The 12692-nt window shown below is 31.1% G+C and overlaps 2 protein-coding genes across 2 annotated transcripts in view; both read right to left on the bottom strand.

Annotated features, from left to right (window-relative positions):
- Positions 1-7605, bottom strand: part of LOC148230301 (uncharacterized) — a 29486-nt gene extending 21881 nt beyond the window's left edge. Inside the window, exons 1-2 of the mRNA XM_088195509.1 lie at positions 7549-7605; positions 6553-7191 (exon numbers count right to left, since the gene is read on the bottom strand). Coding sequence (XP_088051635.1) covers positions 6553-7191; positions 7549-7590 — 681 coding nt within the window. The 5' untranslated portion in view covers positions 7591-7605. The remainder of the gene's footprint in view (positions 1-6552; positions 7192-7548) is intronic.
- On the bottom strand, positions 1609-3024 carry LOC148230302 (uncharacterized). Its single transcript, XM_088195590.1, has 2 exons — positions 2891-3024; positions 1609-2508 (listed from the first exon to the last, which is right to left on the bottom strand). Exons 1-2 carry the CDS (start codon positions 2930-2932, stop codon positions 1813-1815), a joined length of 738 nt encoding a protein of 245 aa, XP_088051716.1. The 5' UTR covers positions 2933-3024; the 3' UTR covers positions 1609-1812.
- Positions 7606-12692: the final 5087 nt, after the last annotated feature.

The following is a 12692-nucleotide window of genomic DNA, read 5'->3' as shown; positions in this document are numbered from 1 at the left end:
TGACGTACGCTATTTTGTTACAGCACTACTTTGACTTATAAAGCAGCGCAATTTTGACGCACGCTTATTTGTCCTCGCTCATTTGTGACGTTGCTGGGATTTACCTTTAACTTTTATATACAATGTACTTTTTTATTTTGAGACAATCAAAATATAAAATAATCACCAAAACTATTATTTCTATGAAAAACAAAAATTTAGGTTTGAGGAGGTTTAGTTATTTAGTAAATCACAATAGAAATCTGTTTTATGATAATTTACTACAGTTTCACAACAGTTTTTTTTTTATTAGCTGCATTTTTATTTTGCAATTTTCAGATCAGGGTTTTTAATTTCTCTCTCCGGTCTCTCATGCATAATGTTTGTCAGTGCAATATTTGGTTGTTATTTCAAAGCTTTCATTTGCAGTTTGTAAAAAATAAATTTACCAGTCTAACTCTTGAGTATGTATGTATGTGTAAATATGTATATGAGCATATGTTTGAGTTGATGTTTATTTTATTACTGTATCATGTTCATGACGCACTGGAAAAACATTACAAATAAAATATAAAAAGGCAGAACGCTGCCGTAGGAAAGTCACAATAATTAATCTTTATTTATATTGGAACTTCTGACTTTGTTTCCGTCTTTAAATACGCAAAATATATGTAAAAACGTGCAGAAAATAAAGTTTAAGCTGTATGGACGCAGATAACACCTTAAAAATCAAGAAAAAACTGCTGCTCTTACATGGATCGCCAGATTTAGTCTAACCAAACAGCCACACAGAATCGTCACGACTTTACTACGTGACTTCCTACGTATCAGCGTGTTTATTTTTAGTCTTCAAAAATCGTGGCGCATTGGGGTAACCGGTAACGATGGTCTTAATTTAATCTAAATAAATAAATAAAAAAAATATAAAGCAAAATATTTAGTTAAGATAAACAACTATTACTGTGCAAAATTTTTTCGTTTTCTCGCGAGCCGCATGCGGCTATTGAGATAAACGCGTACGGTTTTTTTTTGCCAAATTCACAATTTTTAATTTTTGTTATCGCGAATAAGTATTGCTCCGTGATGCTTTTACAAGCATATTGCACTTATATAGAACGATGATGCAATAATAATATTTCATGGTTCAGTTCCTTACAACTGTTAACATATATGGTCGATATTAGATTTTTGAATCGATTTAATATTGCAAGTAAGTAGTCGTATATTTGTGTAGTAGTGAATGCTCGTGAGAAACAAGTAAAACCAGAAGGTCATTAAAAATTAGGATATTTTGTTTATTTTATGTCTCGCTTTTTGAAATTGCCCCAATAACAGTGCAAAATTTCATATTAATAGTATTTCTATAAACAAATAAAAAATAGAGTTATCAAGTACTATAACTTACTTAGATATTAAAAACTATTTTTCAATTTTCTTGACTTATTTTTTAAGAAAAAATATTTATATTTATGATTCTTAATTATAATATTATATATGTATTCTGACTGTTCGCGAAATAATTATTAGGTAAGAATCGGTTTCTTACGTTTTAATTTTACCATTTTATTGCTTAAAAATATAGATAACTTAATAAAGATAATATTATAAGCGCATTAAGTAAAATATGCATTACATTAAATATATTTATTAAATAAAAAAATATACATAAAATAAATATTATATAAAATTTCCAGGATTTATTACAACAATTTATTAAAATAAATTATGAAACTATGTAGTATTGTAATAAAATGACTGTATCTAAATTTTGACCTGCGTATTTGCTAATGATTATTTTTATCTTTTTGATTCCACAATCCTATTCTTGCTCTCTTAACAGAACTTCATCTTTGAATCATCCTTTGAAGAGTCGCAGTATTTAGAACAACCACCCAGTTTTTTATATTTTGGGACTGTCAAATTATTGACTAAATCAATATAATATTTATGATTTTCTTGCGATGCGCTTGAGTGCTTTTGGGTAATGAGTTTCAATAATTCTAAATATTTATTTTTCCACATATTGATTTCCTTATCGCATGGTTGTTCAGAACGACACGATCCTGGGCTGCAAATTCCCGGTGCACCTGGTGAACCCGCTGGTCCTGGTGTTCCTGGTGGTCCCCGTGCTCCCGGTGGACCTACACATCCTCGCGGACCTACTGGTCCTGGTGCTCCAGAAGATCCTGGTGGACCTGTAGGTCCAGGTGCTCCCGGTCCTCCTTCAGGCCCAGTAAGTCCTGGTGGACCAACGGGTCCAGGTTCGCCCGGTGGTCCGACTGAACCGTCAAGTCCTGGTGGACCAATAGGTCCAACTGGTCCCACTGGTCCTATTGGACCATTAAGACCATCAGCGCCAACAGGTCCCACTGGTCCAACAGGTCCTACAGGACCAATAGGACCAATATATCCTATTGGTCCAACAGGTCCAACTGGTCCTTGAGGACCTTCTGGACCTATGGGGCCTGGAGGACCGGGAGGACCGGGAGGACCGGATGGTTCTATTAATACTGTAGCTTTAGTTAGTACCTAAAAATAAAAAAAACTCATGTAGTTTATTTTATATAATATAATATTTATAGTATATATTTAAACAGAATTTACATTATTCATAAGACTATTATAACAAATATTTCACGGCAAAGGCGTTATATTAAGTACAGTTTCAATTCCAAACTATATTTATGTTTTAAATCATACGAATGATTTAACTTTAAGTCACCTTAGATTAATATATTTAATATTGATTGTAAGCCATTTTTTTTATTAAAAAAGTTATATTCAAAAAAAGTTTTTTGAAAATCCAGAGCTGTTATATTATTAATAATATTTAATTTTTTATCAAAATTGTTATTATTCATATTTATTATTTTCAATGTCAATACGAAATAAATTAATGGTTTATACTTACAATTATTAACGACAAAGACAAAAACACTTTTATTAACCACATGGTTGATCTGCTTAGAAATCTGATCTTCTTTAAAATCTCACAAGATGAAGAATCGATACTGATTGCTCAAACTTTTTTCTTTTTATAGTAAAAATGCGTCAGATACGTCGATCTTACTGTTTTATCTGATAACAATCTGTGCAAAGAACATTAATATATTATATTTACAAAAATGTATTTAAATTGACTTTACTGCGTTTGATTATGAATTTAGCTGCAGTTTTAATGACAGATGACTTGTGAATTATTAATGGCGTCTTAAAGATAATATGCATCAATCAACTTGATTATTTAAACATAAAATTTTACACAAAAGATAAGCTATTAATAATAATTCAAACCATGAAAAATTACATTTTAGAATGTTTGTTTTAGCAGCAATAGATCATAATAATATTTATTTTTACATACGAGGGGTGGTTGATAAATAATCGCCCAAGCAATAAAACACAACTTTTTTCGTCAAAACAAATTTTATTTTTCAACATGATCTCTTTTTAGCTCTATACATGTCTTACAACGATTCTTCATTTTTTTGCTGCCCTCCAAGTAATACGAGTTCTGGCAGCTCTCAAAATAGGCATCTGTTTCAGAGATGACCTCCTCATTCGACCTAAATCTCTTACCTTCGAGCCATTTCTTTAAGTTTGGGAATAAATAATAGTCGGATGGGGGCAAATCAGGAGAATATGGCAGATGAAGGACCAATTCGTAGCGCAATAAAATAAAAATACCACGGTACTCTGCCATTGCGACGCTCGACTTGTGCGCCCTTTCGTTGTCCTGGTAAAAAAGCACTTTTTAATTCGAGCTTTCGCTTTAAATCTGCTTTAAATCGGTCCAACAGTTCTGCATAACATTTTTCCCTTTTCCCCCAAATATTAAGAAATTATTTAATGTGATCTGAAGCCTCTAAAGCAATATGTGCTTTGATAATTATATAAATTTATGGTTTTTAAGGTTTTCCAACCCTGAGGGGTGTAACTTTGAAGCCAGAAAGACCCGGTTGAAAACTTTTAATTTAATTTATTAGCTAATATTACATATTGCGACAAATTTTATTAATCGAGATCGTTATTCTTCGAGCGGTGGTAGAGAAGCTGGCGAAAAGATGATGTCAGTGAAAGATGCTCAGAAAAAATAATATAATTAAATAATATAAATAAGACCAGACCCTGATATTAAACATATTAATGTGTAATGCCAGCATATTGGGAAGCTGGATGGCGACAGGCATAGGCGAGTTGGATAGTGCGGACGTTCTTGCCCTAATGGGCATTAAGAGAGGTACTGTATAGAGTCCTATACATCTGGACTTAGAAAGTATACAGAAAGTATGCTGTTTTAATGTTTATTATTAAGCGTTATAAGTAAAGGTTGTTAATAAAAATATTGCTTTGGTTTAATATTGTTTATTTTTATTTTAATATTTAAAATATGTAACTTAATCGCAATTTATTTTAGACAGTAAAAGTCATTTCAGACAATAAGTTATTACGGCTGGTTTTAAAAATGTCATCGACTGTTAAATTCTAATCGAAAATTCACCGACCCAGTAACTCTTCAAGCGGAGTGCTCACTGTTTCCACAATTAATCGCTGATGATTTATTTATAAAAATTATCAGTAAACATAATACATTTCTTAGTTTATTATATTATTTGTCAAACACATATTAAATTTTTATTTTTAATAAAAAATTAGATAAAACAATAAAAATGTTACACGAGAATTGTATACTAAATTATAAATTTAAAAAATAATAAGGCGACAAAAAAATAATTAATTAACCAGAAATAAACTGGCTGACCTTATTGCTTATTTTATTGCTTTATTTTATATTTCACTTATATTGGATCAATAGTTGCGAAAATACTAAAAATATCAATTTCATATGTATTTCATAAGAAATTAAATACGTTAACTTACGTCTAATGATTTTTAATAAACAAGTTATTGGTGATAAATATTTAAATCTTAACACTTTCCGTTAGACGAATTGCAGGATCGGTGAATTTTCCATTCGATGAATTCACCAATCGGTGAACTTTCCGGTCGGTGAATTAAAGTTGGAGGGCTTTTTGGATACCATGACGGCAGTGTTGACAGCGTGCATCGACAGTTCAGTATTTTTGTTTAAATTTAAATGGCATTTACTAATGATATAATCATAATCAAGGATGGAATAGGGTAGTCCGTAACATCTCAGACTAGCAACTCTGAGGTTGCGGGTTCGAGCCCCGGCAGCAGTATTTGAATTTTTATTTATAAAAAATGTGCTTTTATTGAAAAACCAGTTTCAGCTGCAGTAACATTTATTGGTTGTAAATTATATCATATCAATTTTTAATTATTAATATAGATGTCACCGATTCCGAGACTTTGTCTTGTAGTTAATACTTACTTGTAGGTATTCATTATATCTGATTGACTTACTCGGTACTGATTTTCTTCGTTGTAACGCATTGTGCTTATGCCCGTCAGGTTACAACGAAATATTTAATAAAAATAAATAAATAAAAACAGTTCGAGTAAACTACCCTGCGAGACTCCATCTGGATTTTCACGCAAAATCAAAATTTCATTATTTAGCAAAACGACTTAGCTTCGGCCTTTTAGGTATGAACGTATTATGTGCATTAAATAATGATAGGCTTTATATTCAGATATTCTTGACTGGTTAAGTCGTCTTGCCAAACGTTATCTATGTCAAACATGAGTAGTCCTTTGTTTCCACACTGTTAAAACCGAAAATGTGAGGTAATAAATATTTTTATTTTTTTCACGAAGTGAAGAAGATGTATTAGTGCAAAGATAATTAATTGAAATGTCATGCTTATTTCTGGAAATCTTAATTATATATATATTCAGGCTGCTTTCCAAATAGTTATTAAGGATCGGATTCATACTTAAACATACATTTTATGACTTAAACATATTAAAAACCTAATTATTAGATGGTATTATTACCACTCAGAAGCATAGCTCCATGATATCACATATGAGCGGACGAGTCCAACCCATATGGGCGGGCACCCAGATTTTGACTGCCAAGTGAGCGGGATCCCTACTCCCCCGTAGTGCTAAATATTTTATTGGAGCTGCATTAGTATTTCTCCCGAGCGTCCAGGGAAGCGTGCTCTCGTTGACTAGCCTGCATTGCTTTGCATTGCATGTATTGGGTATCATCCCAGTAACAACACCACTCTTTAGATATTCGAGGGGTATATATAATGCCTGAGTCGCAACCTAAGCCCTCGGTTCCCCTCAGGGCCGATCCATTTGGCCCTGTTTGCGTTACTATGCTATGCTTTGTTCGTTATCAATTGTGCTCCGCGCGATACCTCAGAGAGCCAATCCTAGACGTCACTTTAGTAAATATATGCATTAATTTAAATAAATTGAATAAAAAAATTTAAATAATAAATATATTCTTTTATTCAAGCACCCCAAGAAGCAGTATTTATTATAACAATTTATAAAAATTAAATTAATAAAATATTGTATGTAATATTAAATAAATATTATTGTATTTAATCTGATTAAATTCTGACATGCTTATTTGCTAATGATCTACATATATATCTCTCCGCTTCGATAATCCTCTTCCTTGCTTTCTTAACAGAACTTCTTCTTTGAATCATTGTATTTATTATCATTTTCGTTCGAACCACTTAAGTTCTTTTTGACAATGAGTTTCAATACTTCTAAGCATTTATTTTTCCAGATCTCGATTTCCTTATCGCATGGTGGTTCAAAATTACACGATCCTGGGTTGCAAATTCCCGGTGCACCTGGTGGACCAGCTGGCCCTGGTTGTCCTTGTGCTCCCGGTGGACCAAAAAGTCCTCGTGGACCCACTGGTCCTGGTACTCCTGAAGATCCTGATGGACCAGCAGATCCAGGTACTCCTGAGGGTCCTGGGGGCCCAGGAAGTCCTGGTAGGCCGACAAGTCCAGGTACACCCGGTGGTCCAGCTGGACCATCTGGTCCTGGTGGACATATAGGTCCAACGGGTCCCATTGGTCCCATTGGTCCTATTGCACCATTAAGACCATCAGGGCCTACAGGTCCTACTGGTCCATTAGGTCCTATAAGACCACTAGGTCCTACTGGACCAGCGGGTCCTGCTGGTCCTGCGGGTCCTGCGGGTCCTGTTGGCCCCGGAGGACCGGGAGGACCGGGAGGACCGGGAAGAGCGGGAATACCAGGAGGACCGAGAGGACTGAGTGAATCTAATAATTCTGTTTTAGCTATTACCTGAAAATAAAATATATACATGTAATTTTTGTATTGTGAGTAATAATATTTAAAACATATAATATTTGTAATATATATTTAAACATAATTGACTCTAATAATAAGAATATTATAACTAATATTTCGTGGAAAAAGCGTTGTACTAAGTAATTCAATTTCAAACTATATTAAAGTTTTAAATTGTACAAATGATTAACCTTTATGTTACTTTACACTTATATTTATATTATATTGATTTTTTGATAACCCAAAGCTGTTTAATTATTAAATATTATTTAATTTTATAATAAAAACTTTTTTTATTTATGATTATAAATTACAATATTAATACGAATTAAATGAATGGATTATACTCACAATTATTAACGACAAAGACAAAAAAACTTTTATTAGCCACATGGTTAATCTGCTTAAAAATCTGATCTTCTTCAAAATCTCACCAGATGATGAATCGGTTCTGATTGCTGCAATTTTTTTCTTTTTATAGTAAAAATGCGTCAGATACGTCGATTTTTTTTTATTTTATTAGATAAAAATCTGTGCAAAGAACATTAATATATTATATTTACAAAAATGTATTTTATTTGATTTTACTGAGTCTCACTATGTATTTAGCTGCAGTTTTTATGATTTTGTGATTACGATTATTAATTGAGTCTTTAAGATAATATGTATCAATCGACTTGATTATTTAAACATTGATATCTACACAAAAGATAAGTTGTTAATAATAATTGAAACCATACAAAATTACACTTTAGAATATTTGTTTAAGCAATAATAGATCATGAACTTCAACAATAAGAATTTCAATAAAATGAATCAATCAAATTGATTTTTAAAATGCAAAATTCTACACAAAAAATAAGCTTAAATTAATATTTAAAACAATTAAAAAATTACATTTAAAAATGCAAGAAAAGCTTGATTAATATTTTAATAGATAAAAATAACAATTACAATTATAATTATATAAAAATTTAATAGAAACAGTAAATACTGCATTATGTAGAATATTATAAATGAGATCGTTTATCTGCCCAGATTTTACAATATTTTTAAAATACGACCAGAAAAAATCCTATAAATAACACGTATTTTGTTCTAGCTTTAAATATTCCCCGTCATTGAGAGAATATTTCTTGTATGCGAAACGGTCACAAATATAATAAATCACTGAATCGACAAGATTTCCGTCGCAATGCAATATGACCTTGAACAATGCCTTTCAAGCGAACGTCGTTTTTCAAAGACGTGTACCTATTTCACCGTTTTAAGAAACAACTGCATCGATTATATAATTGTGATTGGTCAGAAAGCTTTGCAACCCTGGATACTTAAGTCTGGACTCCGATGAGGGAAAGGCAGTCACCAGCTGCCACTCGAAGACAATATATAATTAGTGCAAAAGCTAATGGATCAATCCCAAAAATAATGTTTAAAAAAAAATAGAAGCGACAAGGCGGGTCAAAATACAATTTATAATAATTTTCACAGACATATCCTCCGTCTATCCTCTTGTGTTATCGAATCAGACGTTTAATTCTCGGCTGCGACTAAATACTAAATAGAGCTTCGTTTGCAAGCTGCCTGAAAATTTTAAGGCAGCTTTCTCTCTTACACCCTCTCTTTTAATACAATGTTTCGGGGGAGCGTAAACTGGTTAGGTTTTTCACAGCCAGCTACTTAGTCACGAGCGTCACTCGCTCTCATACTAATTATCACCTTTGTTTCACGACACCTCATTTAATTAATAGCGAATTCGCAAAATTAGACTAGCTGAGACTGTGTGTGTTATTGTTTCAGTGGATCACAGAAAATACATTCACACGCAACCGTAAGTGCTAATATTGCACAGCCTTCCATTTTGCGGTTTAATTGAACAAAACGATCAGCTTGTGTCAATTATGGGGAACTCTAAAATTTTAATAAGCTTTGATAGAATCATTTTTTAATTTATATATTTATTTACTTTCTAAAAATAGGCAATTTTTAAAAATACATTATTTTGAATTGTCATGAAAACTGGTATTAGAAATTTTTCGAATTAAATATTGCGTTAAGATGCGGATTGAAAAATGAGGACGGTAAACATATACAAATAATACAATACAAATAAAAATGGCGCATGCTTAACTTATTATTAACAAAAAAAGGATTCACAAGATGTAGGAACAAGCAATTTGTCGCTTAAGAATTAAATGTTATAAAAAAAATGCTGATCCAGAAAATGTGTTTCAAATAATAATTTTTAATTCATATTTGATAAACACATTTGAAATAACCAAATGTTCATATGACTTGAATTCTGTGTTTAACCAGATACAAACATACACAATTGGTTCAGCATCTGTTCATGTTCATATTTATAGAATATGTACATTATAAATCAGAATATGTAACATTCGGAGGTCATGCTGAGCCTGTGTGCCGTAAAGAGGGAAGCAGCTGCTTTTTAAATTTTCTTCATTTGCCTTCTATGAATCAAGTTTTTGCAAATTATATGGCTTCAAGTCCATAAGCTCTGGTTAAAGTTATTGATGATAAGATCAGACTTGTGCCTTGAACAAAAGTTTTTATTTTTATATATTCAATGCGGACCTGTGTATTCGTATTATATACATAGATTAAATAATGAGATTTTATTCTTGCCTACTTTTTGCTATAAAGAGCAATTACGATGAACTAAATATGTTGTATGTTGTCTGACCATGGTGTTATCTTAAAAAAGTTGAAAACGCTTGATGTTCAAGCAGGTTTGAAACGTTATTGAAATGCTTTTTTATTTTGCAAATACCTTTAATTTTTCACTAACACAAAAAATTGATAGCACTTATATTTTTACGGCAACGTCACTAATGAGCGCGGACATATGGGCGTGCGTCAAAAGAGCGCTGCCTTATAAGCGCTGCGTCATAAGAGCGTTTACCAAAGTAGCGCTGTAACAAAATAGCGTGCGTCAAATGCGCAGACAGCCATTTGAGCGTTTGACAAAAGAGAGCACGTCATTAGAGCGCAAAACTACTTGGGGAAAATCAAGTAATGAATATTTAAGGAATTAGGTATACAAAATATATGTAAATTGTGAGAAATTTCAAAAAATAAAAATTCACGAGATATAGGTGGTAAAATTAGTATTTTGTGTGCCAGAGCGTAATGACGATTAAAATAATTAGTCAATAAAAACATTCTTATTTATTAATTATTACGTACATACTCTAGTATGGCTCCCCATCCCCATACGTACGATATATAATACATATATTTTTACTAAAATGAAACGCTGATTTTGAATTTATCATTACATTTGTTCTGTAATGTATCATTAAATTGACAAATAATTATCAACTCGACTTGGCAGGTATACAAAGGTCGTCCGACCTTTTTTTTCATTTATTTTAGACAACTACATTTTATCGTGAAAGTCGAAAACAAGCACAATATAAATTTTAAGAGCTAAGTGTAAGATGAAAAAAATAATCCGAAAATAAATGTGATTGCAAAGGGGTAAAACATTAATTTTGCTAAATTGATTTTAATCATATTATATAATTATCAAAAAGGAAGTTACCTATGATTTTTTAAATACCTAATTGTAACACTTTACAAAAAAAATTCACCGCTGTCCAGGTGCATAACAATGCATGACATTGGTGAATGACACGGACGATACGCAATTGTTTAAATTTATTTTTACGATATTAAAACTAAAGTAGTAATTGGTGAATCAGTATAATTTTTTTTAAATACTTTTTTAGTCTGATATTTAGTTCTAATGTGTTATTCCTAGAGACTTTAATTTTTCGCGATTACGATAAAAGTATTTTTTTGTGAATTTCGTGCTTTGTCCATTTCAAAACAGGTAGTATTTATACAAATAGAACAGTTAGAAAAAAATAGTAATCTGTCTAATATTCTAATATTTTGTCCGGGTCCTTGCCTTTTTACCTGGCTATCGATATCATATTTTTTCCCCTTATGTTACATATTTGTTAAGCTTCAAAAACTACTTGGCGGCACGCACATTTAGAAACTGTTATAGATTAAATTGTTATCTATAAAGAAGATTAATCCTTATAGATAGTTGTAAGTCATTCGTGGTATTTTTTTTTTATACTTTTCAAAGACGTAACGAAACTTTTTGCGAACGTTTTCAGTCAAAATTCAAAAGTATACTGAGCGCTATTATATTTATATATAACTAGCCTATTTAGCTTTAAATAGATAACTGTAAAATGCAATTTTTGTGAATTACTAAAGTTTATTCTCACACTAATTTCCAAGGCTCAAAACATAAAACAATTTCGCGATAAGGGCCAAATCCACGATAAACATTTATCAGCGCTATTTCTTGTTGTTATATTTATATATAACTACCTTATCCAGTTTAAAATAGATAACGGTAAAATATGCGATTTTTGGAAATTCCAAAAGATTGTTCTCACAGTAATTTATAAGTCGCAAAATATAAAAAGATCCCGTAAAGGGCAAACTCCACGATAAACACTTATCAGCGCTAGTTCTGTATTATTATAATTATATATAACTATCCTATCTAATTTAAAATAGATAACTGTAAAATATCCGGAAATTGGAAATTCCAAAAGTTTGTTCTCACAGTAGTTTCCAAGGCTCAAAAGATAAAAAAAAATTCGCGTAAGGGCCCACTATAAACATTTATCAGGTAGGTATTTATAATAAAATTACCGACTTAAGCCTAAGTGTTTTATGATATTCTGTAACTCTCTTAAATACTTGAATACAAAAATCAAACTGTTTAAGTGATATTTTATGATTAAATATGCACAAATGATAAGTAAATATTTACATATATCTTATGTATGTATATTATATTTTGCTTAGACCCAATATTGTTTTCATCTTTCAATTCTTTTCTAAAAAATATTACTTATATTTTCATATGTACGTATATGTATATATATATATATTTTAATATGTATTAAATTATCTTAATTATTTAGTTAATTATAAGATCATGATTTGCATCACATTTATTTGTAATGCATTTTTATTGTATCGCCCAAAAGACCATCGCCCATTTTGACCGATTGAATTGTCTCTATAGTATGTATGTATACTAAACACAATAATTCATTAAAATACTAAATTAACCTAAATTTTCGATATACAAGCATATGTCATATATGTATGATTAATGATAGATTAATGTTCTTACAGTTTAATATATAAAACAATAATCGTTTAATTAACTGAAATATATTATATAATATTCGTACTCAGTCGTTATTCGAGATAGAGTGTAGTCGTATAAAATATTGTATATACCCAAAAACCAACCAACTGTTTATCGTCAAATAGCAAAAAAAGGTATGGCGTCAAATAGCAACAAAAAGGTCTATACCTGTCCTAAACTTTATGCATTTATTGCAGGTAGAGTAGATATATATTTGTCAATTTAATGAAACACTACCGAACAAATCTAATGATAGATTTAAAATCAGCGTTTCATTTTAGTACAA

The sequence above is a fragment of the Plectrocnemia conspersa genome, unplaced genomic scaffold (assembly GCF_051122295.1).
Source record: "Plectrocnemia conspersa isolate PC_06_02 unplaced genomic scaffold, ASM5112229v1 ptg000010l, whole genome shotgun sequence".
Lineage (NCBI taxonomy): Eukaryota > Metazoa > Arthropoda > Insecta > Trichoptera > Polycentropodidae > Plectrocnemia > Plectrocnemia conspersa.
This window is presented reverse-complemented; position numbering and strand designations above follow the sequence as displayed.

Coding starts and splice junctions, on each gene's coding strand:
- LOC148230302 (XM_088195590.1), bottom strand. CDS start 2,932: ATGTGGTTAATAAAAGTGTTTTTGTCTTTGTCGTTAATAATT. Junction 2,509..2,890: donor TGTCTTTGTCGTTAATAATT/GTAAGTATAAAC, acceptor TTTTATTTTTAG/GTACTAACTAAAGCTACAGT.